The following is an 18,535-nucleotide window of genomic DNA, read 5'->3' as shown; positions in this document are numbered from 1 at the left end:
TGTGTTCCTGTGTCCTCACTGATACTGATATATATCTGCAAAATGCTCAAAATAGACAATGATTGTTTCTTTGTTGATGAAATGTACAGGGATTTGAAACCATGAGAAATGTCTTTATGAAATATTCATATGATCAGTTGTGAGCTGTTTTCAGTCCCTCCCCCTGCTGATGGAGCCCTGACAACAACCCCCCCCCCCCATACTTGCCAACCTCCCGATTTTCGCGGGAGACTCCCAATTTCATTGCCCTCTCCCGGTTTCCTCCCGGGGTCATATTTCTCCCGATTTCTGACAAAATCAGTCAGTCAAATCAGTTAGTCAGGACGGTTGCCACTCGGACTTTAATACAGCTACACAGGGCTACACAGGTGACAAGGGGAGCACCGCTGTAAACCGAGACTGTTGCAGTGAATCGACATCTGACCAATCACGGCTTTGATACGGCCACTAGTGCAGGTGAAGAGATGTCGGCGAAAAGACAGTTTCAGTCCGGTAGGGAAAGAAAACAAAAACACTAAGAAACTAGAGCATCATTCGAAGGTGGGTTATTGTATGAGTCAAATGTAGAATTTGTGAATGTTGTATAAATCAAACTTTTGCCAATTGCCATATTAAAACATCAGCTGCAATTCACGACATGAAGAAGGCAGTCTCTTTCCAGCATTCTTTATTTACCATTCATTCAAGTATGTTATGCCTTTTTACGGAGCCCCGTAGGGGACACAGAGAAAGAAAATGTTTTTTATTTGAAACAAAAAAATAAAAATAATGTTTTGCGCAATACTTTTGCGAGATCTCGCAAAACTTTTCATTTAGCTCACTGTACTTCCTGGTCAGTTCGGCTGCTACGGCAACACAGAAACCACAACAATGGAGTGGTTCATCGATTTTACTTTGAGTTTGGCCTTAAATATAAAGATATAATTAGTGCTTGGCCATAGGCACGGGTTTCACACATAGAGTGTATATATAAAGGGTTTCACATAAGTGAAGACACCTCAAGAGAACACTCAGAGCAACGGGACATGCACGTCCCTCTGAGCTGAGTTATTGACAGATTTGAATTTCGCGGTTCAATAACTCATGAACATAACGTTGTAAAAATACAAACAACATGACTTTACAATCATAGCAAGGTAGACAACGAGCTACAGAGTCGTATTTATCAGAACAGTTCGATACGCGCCGTCGTCCGAGCTACACATCAAGATTTGGTCACAATCTGCAGCTGGAGTAGGGAGAGGAGTGCTTAGGGACCGTCTACAAACTGCAACGGGGTTTTGCGAGATATCGCAGAAGTATTGCGAGATCTCGCAAAGGGGATTTTTTTTTTTTTTGGGAGATCTCGCAAAACCTTTGCGAGATATAACACTTTTTTATTTATTTTTTGTTCACACTTTTTTTTTCTTCTCCATGTCCCCTAGGGGGCTCCGTACCTTTTATCTGCTAATAGAGAGCCGCAGTGACGCGTCCTTAAACCCGGAAGTAAACTTCTTCCGGTTCCTTCGTCTAAAACGCAATGCAATTTCTCCATAGGATTTTGGAAAATAGCTCGAAATAAGGTCTGTGGTTGACACATATTTAAGAGATGGATCACGTTTTGTTCAGCCGGATAATATCCACATGTCAACCCTACTTTTATAATTTTTGAATAATAAATCTAGTCGGCAGAAGCAAAATGCTAACGTTATGCTATATAACGAACTACAAGCCAGTACAGCAGCAGGGTCGCACGACTTCAACGTCACGCCAACTTAAGATCGTTTCAACTGACTTGCACTGAAACTGCACTTTGAAAACTTTAAATATATTAACATTTTAAACTGTATACCCCGGTTATCTAGGCCCGTTTTGTTTAATGTATACCACGTTTATCTAGGCCCTTTTTGTTTTATGTATACATGTCACACTGTGGGAAACGATATTTCGATATTTCTGGATGTATAACACATGTAGAATTTTTGACAATAAAGCTGAATTTGACTTTCGCGTGCTTGCATATTTTAACAAAGCTTTTAATTTTAGCCACACTGAATTTAACTAGAAGTCATGGCTGTGTCAATTACCAGTCTGATATCGTTTTACAAAGATGACAAGAAGAGTGTAGATAGAGGAGAGAACCACTACAAGTCAGGACACGTTACAGTGCAGCCTAGATGAAGGTGTGCTTACCGGTGTTGTCAGGGCTAGCATGAGGGACAAGGTTTATAGTGTCGGTGAGTAGTGATAGCCAGTGCTTGAATTGGAATAAAAAAGGTGCCAGTACTCTAAATCAGCAACAAGTATTTGGCACAAAGTCATAGTATATCCTATAATGCAGTGGGTTTGTCTCTTTTCTGTATATTTTAGAAAGGCTCACTGTACTCAAACAAAATGACTCGGGGTGCATCTGAGATTAGAGGGGGTGCAGTGGTAAAGTGCTATTTTTATAAGTGGGGAGTGGACCTGACACCCTCTAGTCTAGGGGGGTCCGGGGGCATGCTCCCCCGGGATTTAAACAAATATATATTATGCATCAATCTGGTGCACTTTGAGAGCAAAATGAAGAGATATATGATTACCTCTCAACATCCATAATGAAAAAACTGGAAACAGATTTACTTTTTCTTTATGGATATAAAAGAAAGTAAAGCTTGACTCCTACTGGCTGGTTAAATGACTCCTCGTCCCTGAGGCCACTACCAGTTTTTTGTGCCATTTTGCTGGATTTATTTGTCAATAGCGTTGCTGCACAAAGTGATAGCCCTCTAGTTTAAATCTACTACCCAAAAAGAAACATATGGAGATGGGTTACTATTTAAAAACATTTGCAAATCTATTTGGGAACAGTGGGGCCGGGCCTCAAATCTTATAGGGGGGTCCGGGGGCATGCTCCCCCGGTAAGATTTGTTTTTAAATGTTGGACTTAAATGCATCAATCTGGTGCATTTTGAGGGGGAAATAAAGAGACTACACCCATATGAAACAAAAATGTATACATTTAAATAATCATAAAATCATAAGTACATGGCCATAACCAATAACATACAATATCCAATATGAAAAAACATTGAAACTTGTTTATTTATTTGTTTTTGGTTCATTTATAGTTGTGTCTGGGCTCCTGAATCGGCCTCTCCTGTCTCCCTCCTCTCCCCCCTGCTCCTCTTTGAGGCAACAGCAAAGACTAGTTTTAGCTCTCAACAAGTGTATCTTACCTTTTTTCACCTAGTTAACATTTTGTTTGTATTATTCATGCATATTTTACTAATCACTACCCCCTCAAATGGAAATATGTGTTTACATAAATGGTGACCGAACCGTTTGAGACCCACTGAGATAACTTAAACTAAGTTAACTATCTAAACACTCAGAGAGTAATTTACCTCACCAGAGCTGTAGTTATCAGCCTCTCAGTCTGACAGCAAAGGATTCTCCCTCCACCTTGTTGTTGAAACAGCTCCTTATATCCGTTAGCGCAGCTAGCTAGCACCAGATGCTAACAACAATACACATAACCGGTGCGCGCGCTTTCTCGCTCGCTCGCGCCACACATACACCAACACACACCCTCCCGAGCTTGAATGACACACAGAGACCAATCGAGGGCATTAGTATGATCTGTATGAAAGTGGCAATGTCGGCAGGCTACGTCATGTAGACAGCCAGTCACCCTCTGTGAGGCAGAGTCAGACCCACATTTGCGCTGCGTTGCGTTCAGAATATATACGTATAAAAAAAATCCTCAGGCCACTTAACAGGCCAGGCCATTGGGAAACCTCCCGGTTCCCCCGATGGCCAGTCCGGGCCGTCATGACGTGCCGCCGGCGGCCGGCGGCTGAGTACCGGCATTTTACTGAGTACCGGCAAGGTGCCGGTACTCAGTAAGAACTGCTGGTACCACATGGGTAAAAATCAGAAGTGCCGGTACTGCGTACCGGTGAGTACCGGCCCAATTCAAGCACTGGTGATAGCAAGAGTACCGTTAACCTTTTAAGACCGAGTTAATTTATTCACATTAATTCCCATCAACAAATCAATTGTATGTGTCACATGAAATCTTTATTAGGCAAGGCAAGTTTATTTATATAGCACTTTTCAACACAAGGCAATTCAAAGTGCTTTACAAAAAATGAAAGACATTAAGAAAATGGCATTTAAAATCAGTCATTAAAAAGAAAAGCTAATAAAATAAACATTAAAAGAAAAAATACATGGATAAAAGTTACAGTGCAGTCTAAGATATTAATAATTCAATTAAGAGCAGCGACAAAAAGAACAGTCTTCAGCCTGGATCTAAAAGTAGTCAGAGTTGCAGCGGACCTGCAGGTTTCTGGGAGTTTGTTCCAGATATTTGGAGCATAATAACTGTACGCTGCTTTACCATGTTTAGTTCTTACTCTGGGGACAGAAAGCTGACCAGTCCCTGAAGACCTGAGAGATCTGGATGGTTCATCATTTAGCAGGAGGTCAGAAATGCATTTTGGTCCTAAACCATTCAGTGCTTTATAAACAGCAGCAGTATTTTTGAAATCTATTCTTTGACACACAGGAAGCCAGTGTAAAGACTTCAGAACAGGAGTAATGTGATCCACTTTCTTAGTGTTATTGAGGACTCGAGCAGCGGTGTTCTGAATCAGCTGCAGCTTTCTAATAGATTTTTTAGTGAGACCTGTGAAGACACCATTGCAGTAGTCCAGTCTACTGAAGATAAAAGCATGGACACGTTTTTCCAAATCCTGCCGTGACTTTAGTCTTTTAATCCTAGATATGTTCTTTAGGTGATAGTAAGCTGATTTAGTAACTGTTTTAATGTGACTGTTGAAACCAATAACTAATTTAACCCGCTGACAAGAGAGCCTACCTCCGAAGATCGTGACTGGCTGAGGGACAGACTCGGGGGCAGGTTCTCAGGAATTTCTTGGCTTCTCTCCCCCGAGCCAGAAGAGGAACACTACAGCTTGGAAACACTTACTGTTCCTGAAATTATCAAATCTGTTGGGCATCAGGGACCTGAGGCAATTGTGGCAAGCATGGCATTGTCTGAAGAGCAACAGAGGGCAATTCAGGTGGCTACCACTGGTCAGCGAACCAGCCCAAACTGGCATTTGTTCAGGAAAGGAAGGTTGACTGCCAGCAAATTTGGAGCTGTCCTGAGGTCAAAGCGTGTGACTGCTTCCTTTATTGCCAGGGTGCTAAGGCAACAACAGGCCCTTGATGGTGTTTTGTCTGTACAGTGGGGGACTATGAATGAATGTGAGGGCGTCAGGGCATTCACCACTGCAACTCAGATGCAGGTCCATGAGTCAGATTTGTGGCTCTCCCAATCAGGAATGTTGGGGGCATCTCCAGATGGTCTGGTAGGGTCTTCCGCTGTGCTTGAGGTAAAGTGTCCCTACGGAGCCAGGGAAATGACAATTAGTGAAGCATTGCAAATCAAGGGCTTCTTTGTCAGTAAGGAAGGAGAAACATTCAGCCTGCGTGAGGAACATCCTTACTGGCACCAAGTGCAAGGTCAGCTTCACCTCACTGCAAGAAAGAAGAAGAAATAATAAAATTGTGAATAGTTTTTAATTTACATTTACTCGCCTTTGCAATGTTGTGGTTGTTAGAGTGTTAGGTTTTCTGTCAGCTCGTCTGTTGGGAAGATATAAAATATAGTTTCATGGAAGTCACACCGTCACATATACTGTAAGAGCGTTAAGACATACAGTACATAGGCTAAAACAAAACATCTAAAGATATAACCTTGCACTTTGATAAGTCTCGTGAACATTTTCACTATTTTGACATTTTTATAGATGAAAATTGAACTAAAGAAATAAATGGTAGATTAATCCATATTGAAAATAGGTGTCAGCTGCTACACTAATTATAATAGTTATATTTCTTCATTAATTAAGAAAAGATATTACTGTATTGATCCCAATTTGGGAAATGTTTGTGTTGCAGCAGCATAACAAGAAAAACAAAATATAAGTTATTATATATACAAAAGTATGTGAGGGATGGAATATTAAATTAAATATAAATGTAAAATGTACATGTGATTTTACGTCCAAGAGAAGCTATGGAGCAGAGAGTTCTCTGCCAGCCAGAGGTGATTTGTTATTAGTTCAATATGTCAAACTGATTTCCCTGACTACAATCTTTAGTTACATGGTGAAACGTTATGCTGCTTGTACTAATAAGACTTATCATATAAGCCACACAGGTTTTAATAGGATGTATTCATTATCTTTACTTGTGTTGCGGTCTTTTCAGCAGCGCCATCTCTATAACGGCGATACAGTCACTACTGTTAGAAATTAAAATCAATGTTTTGATGGTATAATGTAGCTTAAACATACCGTCAGTTTAAACGCTCTTTTATACTGAAAAACCAGAAATTCTTGTGCACAAGCAGTTAAGCTTTTATTCTGAAAGTCCTTCGTCTACGGTTAGCATTTAGCATGTGGCTAATATACGATTTCCTAAAGAGGTGAATTGAGGAGCGAAATGACTTGGTGTGGTGAAAACCGAAACCTACTGATTTAACACTACAACGATAGATGTCGAGATACTACCATGTTGAATATTAAATGAAAGTACAGTTTATTTGAATACATTATTGTTTACAGACGAGAGTAGCATGTGACAACATCCGGAATGACCGGAAACCAAACGAGCCGAGAAGTATTGTTTAGAGTATTGATTACAGCGTTTAGAATGTGTTAAATGAAAAGTGATGAAAGAGAATATGAGGAGAAACGGCGTGTTAAGCATATATTGAATGTGAAAAGAACCTATCCTCTGTTTAAATGCAATAACGGACATTGGAGACGAGGTGAGCCGGCTGGCGGGGAGGAGCCAGCAGAGGATATATATAGCAGCGCCGGAGGAGAGATCCGCTGTCTTCTTCTTGCTCAGGAGAACCAGATCACAGCTGTTTTCTGCCGGAACAATATTCTGTCTGTAACACTAACGCGCCTTTTTTAATTAAAGTATCCCATTTGAATCTTTTCAGAGACTCCATTTAGTCTCATTTTAAAGCTTCTCTCCTGGACGCGAGAATAAAGAACATATTTAACACTACCCATTATTTACATTTCACCGTGACATGGACAAAAATGTAACGTCAGCTTACCTCATGGCACGAATCCAGACTCTCCTTTGGAAAACATTGGCCGGGAAACGATAGAACAAGCACGTTTCATGCGAAGACCTGTGGCTGCAACCCGGAGCAAAGCAACAAACCATTGCGTAGCTAACTAGTAGCGCTAGCTTTAGCTAGCTTTAGCTAACGTTAGCCAACGAAACGAACTGCCGAGTAAAATTGGAAAACACTGGTAATTAATTATTCTATAATTTGTAAAACTACGGTGTTAAAAACGACAATTTCAAAAATACAGATTCTAATGGTCAGATATAGATATCCAGATACTAAAGATAGGCAGGTACTAGCTTTTAAGCAGAACACAGGGGGAAACAAACTTAGCGGGAGTGTTTACGTGTTCGGCGTAATGACGTACAACGGCCTCGACAATTTCTGTAGTCCTATTCAGCCATTCGGTAACAACCATCGTTTTTCAGACACGTAAACTCTTCAAAAATCCCCAGTGGGGTCACTGCTGATGTATTTAATGTCGTAGAACAAAACGTCAATTACCTCTTAAATTTGTGTCAACCACAGACCTTATTTCGAACTATTTTCTAAAACCCTATGGAAAAAATGCATTGCTTTTTGAGGAAGGAACCGGAAGTGCTAAAAATGCTAACTTACTTCCGGGTTTTACGACGCGTCACTGCGGCTCTCTATGTACAGGAGGAAGAGTGATAAACTGTCTGTCTAGTTGGCTTACATAACAGTTAAAGTTTACAGCCTAAAAAACATGGAGCATTGCTATGGAAGCAAACAAGAGACAGAAGTATTTGAATTTTATCAGACACCGAATTTATAGCATTGAAAATAATTAGTTTGAAAATCATGTATCTGAATTTTTTTTGCTCTGAATTTAACTATGTGAAATAAAAATGTAAAAATTCAAGTTAAAAAAATGTGAATGTTCAAATTCAGATCCTAAAAATTAAAGTGAAAAAATGTTGACGTCAAATATTTCGGTGTTTAAAATTCGATGTCAAAAAATTCGGTGTATAAAATTTGACGTCAAAAATTGCTATGCAGCATCATCCGGGCTTCTCAGACAGAATAAGCAATCGAGCCCGAATGCAATCAAACCGACTTCTGGCCTATCAGAGCCAAGCGGCGAACCCCGGGACAGTGCGGTGAAGCCCAATGCTGCAAACTGTAGGCGATGGATGCAGATGGGAGCAATTCCCGTAGACCAGTGGCGGTTCTACGGGGTGGCACGGGGTGGCAGCTGCCACCTCAGAAAAATGCCTTGCCACCCCAGCTGACACCCCAGTTGACAGCTTTGTTTTGAAAGGAAAGTTGTTGCTCATCGGACATTTATGAGAGAAAATCTCTAATGTCCGAGTGCAAGTGAATGGAGCACAAGACGTGAGCCTTGTAACCCCTCCCCCGGCCCTGTCGCGAGCCTGGAAATATGATTGGCGGCGATTTCATTTGAACGGGGGGACAGCGCAAAACGAGAAGCATTTCGGATCCAAGTAGACGGAAGGAATGAGGTGTTTGCGGTCTACAATGACAGAGAAGAGCCTGTCAAATTTGGCTGTAAGGCAAGGCAAGGCAAGTTTATTTATATAGCACTTTTCTGTATGCGACAATTCAAAGTGCTTTACAAAACAAATTAAAATACTTTTTAGGATAAATAAAGTAAAAACACATATATAATGGCATTTTACAACAGGCATTACAAAGCAAAGATAATAAAAAAATAAAAAATAAACACCACAGGTATACAATACGTTTAAAAGGCATACTGTAGTGTAAATATGTGCATCTCAATTAAAAGCAGCCAAAGAGATATGTTTTTAGTCTTGATTTAAAAATAGTAAGCGTTTATGCGGATGTGCATGATTTCGGTAGTTTATTCCAGAGTGTCAGGGCATAATAGCTAAATGCTGTCTCTCCTTTTTTAGTTTTCACTCTCGGAACCGATAGCAGACCCGTCCCAGAAGACCTGAGGCACCTTGATGGCTCGTAATTATGTAGGAGTTCAACAATATACTTTGGTCCTAAACCATGTAATGATTTAAAAACTAGCAATAGTAGCTACTTTAAAATCAATTCTTTGGCCGACTGGAAGCCAATGTAAAGATTTAGAACCGGACTAATGTGATCCACTCTTTCGGTGTTAGTGAGGACACGTGCAGCAGCGTTCTGAATCAGCTTTCTGATGGATTTCTTTGTCAGCCCTGTGAATACACTATTGCAGTAGTCGAGTCTACTAAAGATAAAAGCATGGACAAGCTTTTTTAAGTCCTGTTGTGACATTAGTTTTTTAATCCTCGATATGTTCTTCAGGCTGTACTCAGCATTGAATCAAAATGCACCATAGCTTTAAATCTTAATCAGTTTGTGAGGCGTTTTGCTGAACACGATGGTATTCGCCTCATTCAGCTGTAATAGACATGCCAACTTGATGCTCTGCTCACGGATGACTCGATGAGCATAATAAACTGTTAAGATGATGACCTTACGTGTGAATATATTTTTTTCTTTGTGGGGGTCTTCCCCCAAAAAACAGTTTTAAGTCCAGAGAAAGTCAAATAAGACGGTGTGTAAAACTTCACTGCCCAGCCAAAAAAAAGTAACCACTTTTATTTAACTAGGCCAGTAGGTACGGGCATTCCATTGGATCATAACTGCAGCGATGTATATTTTTGATCTGAATACACGTTTTTTAACCCTAACTGATGCAGTTAGTCACTTCTTTAATGTTTGTTCTTTCTGATGTAAAGTCCAGGTTGTAACTGTTTGCAATGAAGTTGTGGGGCGCTGAACTGTTCCTTTGAATCTTTTGATATATGATAGTAATTACTTGTCTTTCAAATTTGAAGGAGGGTGAGCAAGCATCTTGAGGAACATTCATCATTAACTCCTCCAAAAAAAATAGTCTGTTTAATAATAACATATGATTATCATAATATGTGAATCTTAACAGTGATTGACACTTGATAGGAAGTATATGATTGTTAATAATATCATATTCATACAGACACACATCGATGAGACAGTTAATTATCGTACTTATTGCAGCAGTCTGCATAGATTTGGTACCCATGCTGGTCTAAGAGTGAGACAAAATCATTCAGTTATTGTTCAGTTAAAATTCATTAAATTAAGCCTGCCACCTTATATATTTATATTTAAGGCTTTACTGATGTGCCACAATAGTGTCACCAAATGTTATTTTGTTAAAATATTAATATTGTGGCTTCCAACTAACATTAATTGATATGACTGCTATTAAATAAGCATATACTTCTGCCAGGGGATGCCACCCCTGAAATTCTCCTGCCACCCTCTTGCCACCCCATAAATATTTTTATAGATCCGCCCCTGCCGTAGACCCTATGTTAAAATGTCCAACTTAACATCAGAAAATGAACATTTTTCTAGCCTGGAACCACAAAAACATATTCTGCATATAGTTAGATTCCCCCTTCATGACAACGGGACTGCTGCTCCTAGCTCCTCTCTGCTAGCTCCGTTAGCTCCATTGGCTCTGTGATGCTACAGCGGCTCAGCTCATGAGGAGAAAACTACTTGAACTCGGCCGTGTTTGTTGTGTTGGTTCCTGGTGTTTAAAATGAGGCCTCGAGGCATGCAAATATAGGATTTATCTGCGGTTGAAACAGGCCGTCCATGAATGCAGTTTCTTTGGTAAGTCAACCCTGCGTACTTTATGTTATGTTACTGGTGTTTTTATTAAGCTAACGTTCATGAATGTTTAGAGTTGGGTTAGCATTTGAGCAATCGTAGCTCCATCTGTGCTAACGATGCTATGCGTAGCATCCAAGAGTGTAAAACATTAAGTGGGATGCTACTGTATACCTAAAGGCTTCTGTGCGAGGTTGCTAAAATAAGGTCATCCTTGTACGTTAGATAGTTAGTTTGCTGGTTAGGTAACTGTATGCATTGTTAAGGTTCATTTAAATTAGCTATGCTCTACTATAGCATAAAATAGACTAGCTAACGTCAACGTATTGTGAAGAGAGACTTAGTGTATATTAAATCAACCTCACAATGAAATGTGTGTATCTTTAAAATATGAACGTCACATTTCAAGATGGTCCAGAAATAACGCTCCCATAGATATTGTAATATGGTTTGTTGAACTGGAGTTATTTATTGCAGCTAACCGCCTATCCGACTAACGACCCAAACATTGTTGTTTTTAATATTATTACCAATGCCTCTTTTCATTTTATTATCATCACACTTGAGAAACAGCCTTATCGTGGCTGTAGAACGGAACATGTAACTTAATGCCTGCATTTAATTGTTGTTATATGAAAACAAATTAATTTGACTGACTCATGAAAACCTCATCCAAAGTAACAGTAAAATAAAAAGGACCCACACAATAATACTCAATCAAACTGATACAGTATAAGGACTGTGATATCCAGCAATTTCTTTAGTATAACAATAAGATTATGACCTGTTTTTAAAAGAAGATAAAAAGTTGTTTGCATGTAAAGAAGTCTGTAACCCACGCATGTAACTTTACATCTGTTTGTTCAAAGTCTCCTTAAGGTGACCCAGACAGGCTGGACCAGAGGAGGAGAGACAGATCTGGACTCCTAACAGCAGAGAACTTCAGCACGGATTCCAAGGTACACCTTTTTCATACTTTACAAAGAATGCATCAAGTAATGACTCTAATACACTGATATACAGGACTGTCTCAGAAAATTAGAATATTGTGATAAAGTTCTTTATTTTCTGTAATGCAATTAAAAAAACAAAAATGTCATACATTCTGGATTCATTACAAATCAACTGAAATATTGCAAGCCTTTTATTATTTTAATATTGCTGATTATGGCATACAGCTTAAGAAAACTCAAAAATCCTATCTCAAAAAATTAGAATAGTTCCTCAGACCAAGTAAAAAAAAAAGATTTATAACAGCAAAACACAATCAAACATTTGAAAATGTCCATTAATGCACTCAGTACTTGGTTGGGAATCCTTTTGCACGGATTACTGCATCAATGCGGCGTGGCATGGAGGCAATCAGCCTGTGGCATTGCTGAGGTGTTATGGATGCCCAGGATGCTTCAATAGTGGCCTTTAGCTCATTAGCATTGTTGGGTCTGGTGTCTTTCAGCTTCTTCTTCACAATACCCCACATATTCTCTATGGGGTTCAGGTCAGGGGAATTTGCAGGCCAATCGAGGACAGTAATGCCATGGTCAGTACACCAGTTACTGGTGGTTTTGGCACTGTGGGCAGGTGCCAGATCATGCTGGAAAATGAATTCCTCATCTCCATAGAGCTTTTCAGCAGACGGAAGCATGTAGTGCTCTAAAATCTCTTGGTACACAGCTGCATTTACTCTGGGCTTGATGAAACACAGTGGACCAACACCCGCAGCTGACATGGCTCCCCAAACCATCGCTGACTGTGGGAACTTCACACTGGATTTCAAGCAACTTGGATTTTGCTCCTCTCCAGCCTTTCTCCAGACTCTGGCGCCTTGACTTCCAAATGAAATACAAAACTTGCTTTCGTCTGAAAAGAGGACTTTGGACCACTGTGCAGCTGTCCAGTGCTTCTTTTCCTTAGCCCAAGTCAGACGCCTCTTCCGTTGTCTTGAGTTCAGAAGTGGCTTGACCATGGGAATACGGCTATTGTAGCCCATTTCCCGGACACGTCTGTGAACAGTGACTTTTGATACCTGGACTCCAGCTTCAGTCCACTGTCTTTGAAGCTCCCCCAAATTCTGGAAGCGACTCTTCTTCACAATGCTGTTAAGGCTGCGGTCATCTCTCTTGGTTGTGCAGCGTTTCCTGCCACATTTCCCCCTTCCAACAGACTTTTTGTGGATGTGCTTTGAAACTGCACTCTGTGAACAGCTTGCTCTTTGACACATTTCTTTTTGTGTCTTACCCTCCTGATGGAGGGTGTCAATGACGGTCCTCTGGACAGCAGTCAGATCAGCAGTCTTCCCCATACTTGTGATTTAGTTTACTGAACCAAGCTGAGTGTTTTTCAAGGCTCAGGAAACCCTTGCAGGTGTTTCGAGTTAATTAGACGATTCAAGTGATTCGTTGAACACCCTACTAGTATACTTTTTCATGATATTCTAATATTTAGAGATAGGATATTTGAGTTTTCTTAAGCTGTATGCCATAATCAGCAATATTAAAATAATAAAAGGCTTGCAATATTTCAGTTGATTTGTAATGAATCCAGAATGTATGACATTTTTGTTTTTTTAATTGCATTACAGAAAATAAAGAACTTTATCACAATATTCTAATTTTCTGAGACAGTCCTGTACATGCCATTAAACATGACTAAATACTAGATCACCTACACATCAGTGATGTTGAGTGTACTTTCTTAGGAAAAAGGTTACATTTACATTTTACCAAGCAACATAACTTTTTTGTTCAACTTTCACATTTCAATGTATTTAAGGCAAATATTATTGAACATAGTGAGAACTGCGACCCTTTGTCTCTGCATACTGACTGTAAAAAAACATGTTAAAAGTGATTCTTTCAGTGAGACAACCGAACAGAGCAAGCATCTACAGTTGCACTAAGTTTTGATAACAGTTAAATATTATTTTAATAATACATTTATTTCAATGTTGATGAATTTAGAACGGTTTATTCATAATATGATTATCTTTGTAGTACACTGTTGGATTTAAAAAACACATTCAAATAAAAAAATTATTATATTTATAGCCCCTGAACAAACAAACACACCTCTTTCTTAAATAACACACTTGCTCTGCAATAATATGTTTTTTGATATTTCTGTTAGGAAAGGACATGCCTGAGAGACAGGACTGCTTCACCATTTTCTCTTTCTCTGAGGGTCCAGAAGAACATTCAAGAGGGAAAGGAAAAGCTGATGTTATGAGATTTAAGAGCAGTACAGGACATTCACTAAGAGACACTTTTATTGTAACACAAAGACCTGCACACTGACTAGTTTTGTAGTCTAACAGTGTGTTTTGTGTTTTACGTTGCACCTCAGAGACAGTGTGGTTATTGTCAGGCCTATAAAGTTACAAAAAAAAAACGTCACAAATCAATGGTGCCAATCTTGAGTCAGATGTGAATGTGTAATTTAACATTTTCAGTAAGAATAATGGACAAAAGGAGTGCAAATACAATTTATTGAAATATGAACTAAAAGTTATCAAGCATGAACCATCACCATTTTTTTTAAAATAAAAACGAAATAATATACATAAGTTACACTAAATGTTAATCTGTTAATTGACAGGCTAGGCCTGTGCAGGTGGTAACAGCTATGCCCAGCATGGGCTAAGTTCTGTAGGTGCAGCTGGTGCAGGTCCTCCTCCCTCAGGCCTGGTCCTCCTCCCTCAGGCCTGGTCCTCCTCCATCAGGCCTGGTCCTCCTCCATCAGGTCTGGTCCTCCTCCATCAGGCCTGGTCCTCCTCGGAGGGAAAGACCCTCAGCCCTCTGGCCAAAGCAACAGACAGGATGTTCATAAAGCTGAGGTTTCCCCCAAAGTCTCTAATCATTAGGGCTGCCCCCCGATTAGTCGACCAAAGGTTAGTCGGCCAAAGAGTCTTTGGTCGGTCAAGATTTAATTGGTCGTTGGTCGCCGAAAAAAAAAAAAAAAGATTGAAAAAAAAAAAAAAAGGGAAAAAGGAGGTGACAGTGAGTCACTTGTTTTCACGTCAGATAAGCTGATAGTTTTAACCATGTCAGGCGTAAAATCAAGAGCTTGGGAGCATTTCGAAAAAGTAACAGACAACCCGAAGATGGTGATATGCAAACTTTGCAAGCAAATATTCCCCTATCATTCATCAACTACAAACATGACTTATCAACTGAAACATGTAAGTACCGTTCAAGCCATTAAAAGATGGACGCTCTGCGGCTCTAGCCTTAATAAAAAGCCTGTTAGATAAAATGTATTGTCATATTATGGGCTATTAGGCTTAGTGTAAACTTAAATTAATGTGCATTTCTCTCAATAGGCTCATCCACTATACGTTGATAGGGCCACCGCATCTACCTCAACTTCATCTTCGCAGCCGCCATTGAAACTCTCACAGACAACACTCGTTTTGAAGCCCCCTCTTTCCGAGAAAAGGAAGAGAGACATCACCGACAAAATTGCAGATTTTGTGGCACTGGACATGAGACCTGTAAACATTGTCGAGGGGGAAGGGTTCAAAAAGATAATGAAGTTCATCGAACCGGGTTACACTGTACCCAAACGTGACACCGTAATGCACGCCATTAAAAACAAATATAACACGACCAAACAGGTACTTTTGGAGAAACTTAAAGCCTGCACAGCAGTCAGCTTCACTACTGACACATGGACCTCCAACCAAATGGATGGTTACATGACTGTGACGGCACACTTTATTTCCCAAAAATGGCAAATACATTCATTCGTGTTGGAGACTAAAGTGCTGGAGGTGAGCCACACAGCTGCCAACATAGCAGAGCGACTCAGCGAAGTGATGGAGGAGTTTGGGATTCCGCCAGAAAAGAGGGTTGTGGTACACAACAATGCCGCTAATATGGTGTTGTGCGCTAAACAGCTATCTCAAAACCCGTGCTGGGGTAATGTCCAGGGAATTCGTTGTGCGGGGCACACCTTGCAGTTGTGCATAAACGCGGCTGTTAAATTAGATCCCATCTGCCGAGTGATTGCTGCTGCCAGACGCCTTGTGGGACACTTCAAAAAAAGTGCCAAGGCAACAGCAGCTCTCACTTTGAAACAGAAGCAACAGAATGTGGCTGAACACAAACTGATACAAGATGTGTCCACACGATGGAACTCCACTTATTCAATGCTGGAGCGTCTTCTGGAACAGAGATGTCCGGTTACAGCTGTGCTTTCAGAACCCGGGACCACCCACCAGTCTGACCGAGATCTGGATCTCACAACTGCCCAATGGAGGACAGCGGAGGACATTGTCTCCGTGCTGAGGCCCATGATCACCCTCACCGAGCTGCTCTCACAAGATATAAACGCATCTCTGTCTGCTACGCTGCCGATGCTCGTCAACATGAATAGGCGCCACTTGTTGAGTCGTGATGATGACAGCACGACCGTGAAGGCAGTTAAGAAAAAAATCACAGAGGAAATCGACAAAAGGTGGGAGCTCACAGGGAGTCTGGAGGGCAGCATATATATTCAAGCTGCAGTCCTTGACCGACGGTTCAAGAGCTTGTCATTCCTCGGTGCAGAAAAACGGGACGATGCATACACAACGGTGTGGGATCTGGCTGAGAGTTTATCTCCAGCAGAAGAAGCTACTGCTCAGAGAGAGGACAGCTGCGGCGCAGAGGAAAGTGAGCCCACACCAAAGAGGCAAAGGGAAAAGCAGCAGGACATATCAATGCTGATGGCCTTTGATGAAGATCAACAGACGGAAGAAGAGAAAAATGAAATGAAGACATACTTGGAGGGCCGAACTAGGCTTGGGCGGTATGACGGTATTACGGTATACCAGGGTATTTCGAAATACCCCGGTATGATTTTCAATACCGTGACGTCAATGACTGTGCGCCAAATCATAGATGCGTTTCATTCTATTACACTGACACGGAGTTTTGACAGGGACGACATTGGTTGTAATGCACAGCACGCGCCAGCAGAGGGCAGGGGAGGGCAGTCCGTCTTTCCCGTTCTCAGAGCTCAGCACAGAGCTGAGCTGAGCAAGATGGCGGCAGCATTTGCCGGCCCCGAACTCGGACAACTAGTAAAAAAGAAAAATGCCTCTGCGTCTGTTTGGGACTATTTTGGGTTTACTCGTTGCCAGTGACTTCATCCAGCACAACGAGAGACGGAGGCACTTCTTTGGGAATGTTTAAGACGGGGTGAGTGAGTGTTGACATTTTTTAATCCTATGCAACTGGTTGATGGTTTTGTAGTCGAGGTCGGACGGTTTTAAAAACGAAAGCATTTACGTGCTAAACATTCACGCGAGTAATCCAATGAATCAAATGGAAATAAGGTTTTTAACACATGCACGGAATAATATTGCCAAACTAGTTAGTGAATATAGCAAACTTTATTCAATAAGTGTTAGAAATTAAAATCAATGTTTTAATGGGGAAATGTAGTTTAAACATGCCGTCAGTTTTAATGCTCTTTTATACTGAAAAACCAGAAATTCTTGTGCACAAGCAGTTAAGCTTTTATTCTGAAAATCCTTCATCTACGCATGTAGCATGTGGCTAATATACGATTTCCTAAAGAGGTGAATTTAGTAGCGAAATGATATGGAGTGGTGCAAACCGAAGCCTACTGATTTAATACTACAACTATAGATGTCGAGATACTACCATGCTGAATATTAAATGAAGGTACAGTTTATTTGAATACATTATTGTTTACAGACGACAGTAGCATGTGACAACATCCGGAATGACCGGAAACCAAACGAGCCGAGAAGTATTTTTTAGAGTATTGATTACAGCGTTTAGAACAGGGGTCACCAACCTTTTTGTCACAGAGGGCTACTTCAAGGGTACTGAGTAATACGAAGGGCTACTTGTTTGATACAAACTTCCTGAATAACATAATTGCACGGTTCACCTTTAACGATAATATTATTATTAATAATAATCAGAATACATATTAATTTACTGCATGTGAATGACTGTCTGATCACATGTTAATGTTAATTATTCCTCACAATAATTATTAACAATGATTTACCATTGCTATAGCAACCCCATTGTTTTGTTATGAAAATGTATCTATATTTATAAATATTCTCGCTAGATCTATCAGGGGTCGTTGTAATGCTGCGTTCACACCGGACGCGACTTCGCTCTAATCGCTCGAGTTTTACTGCTGTTGCCAGCTGTGTTTACTCGCATCATTCAAACAAGACGCGCTGGCTCGGGAGCTACAACTACAACAAAATGAACATATTTTACCGTGATTAAATTGTAATACACGTTTCTAAATGATGCCGAAGTAACAACATACTGATACCGGTTAGTAAAAACAATGAATTAATGCTTGACAAGACGGCAGGCGAAAAACCTTTTAAAATGCTTGTTTTCTGAATGGAGATTGGGTCGACCAGGCTAAGCTAACGTTGTATATGCTCATTCCACACTCATAACAACGGCCTACAGACATAAATAAACCAGCGACTGTATTCGCCATGACACAGACAGTCTGTGGTTTGTACTTGTTTAACTTTTGTCCAGTTTCTGAAAAGATATGAGGAGCTGTGATCTCTGTTTGCTAACTGCTAACAGCTAACTGCTGATGTTTACTGGTTGAACGTCAGTGGCAGGCTGAGATCCTCACCACTGCTGTGTGTGTGTGTGTGTGTGTGTGTGTGTGTGTGTGTGTGTGTGTGTGTGTGTGTGTGTGTGTGTGTGTGTGTGTGTGTGTGTGTGTGTGTGTGTGTGTGTGTGTGTGTGTGTGTGTGTGTGTGTGTGTGTGTGT

The 18,535-nt window shown here is 40.6% G+C and overlaps 1 protein-coding gene and 1 long non-coding RNA gene across 3 annotated transcripts; one reads left to right on the top strand and one right to left on the bottom strand.

The window, feature by feature from the left end:
• Positions 1-4,019: 4,019 nt before the first annotated feature.
• On the bottom strand, positions 4,020-7,605 carry LOC307020298. Its single transcript, XR_013802837.1, has 3 exons — positions 7,106-7,605; positions 5,569-5,616; positions 4,020-5,374 (listed from the first exon to the last, which is right to left on the bottom strand). It is a non-coding gene; the product is annotated as an uncharacterized lncRNA (long non-coding RNA).
• A 2,847-nt stretch (positions 7,606-10,452) lies between these two features.
• On the top strand, positions 10,453-18,457 carry LOC307035275 (E3 SUMO-protein ligase ZBED1-like). Of its 2 annotated transcripts, XR_013807060.1 has the most exons (4): positions 10,453-10,768; positions 11,635-11,724; positions 13,892-18,264; positions 18,387-18,457. XR_013807060.1 is itself a non-coding variant. In XM_079674391.1 (3 exons), the coding sequence occupies exon 3, from the start codon at positions 15,246-15,248 to the stop codon at positions 16,887-16,889; it is 1,644 nt and encodes a 547-aa protein (XP_079530517.1). In that variant the 5' UTR covers positions 10,453-10,768; positions 11,635-11,724; positions 13,892-15,245; the 3' UTR covers positions 16,890-18,447. The 2 variants fall into 2 exon arrangements, 1 of the variants encoding a protein (XP_079530517.1); XM_079674391.1 differs by having other exon boundaries at positions 13,892-18,447.
• Positions 18,458-18,535: the final 78 nt, after the last annotated feature.

Source organism: Notothenia rossii, assembly GCF_949606895.1.
Source record: "Notothenia rossii genome assembly, chromosome: 1".
Taxonomy (NCBI): domain Eukaryota; kingdom Metazoa; phylum Chordata; class Actinopteri; order Perciformes; family Nototheniidae; genus Notothenia; species Notothenia rossii.
The sequence above is the reverse complement of the archived record's forward strand: the minus strand, read 5'-3'. Positions and strand labels throughout refer to the sequence as shown.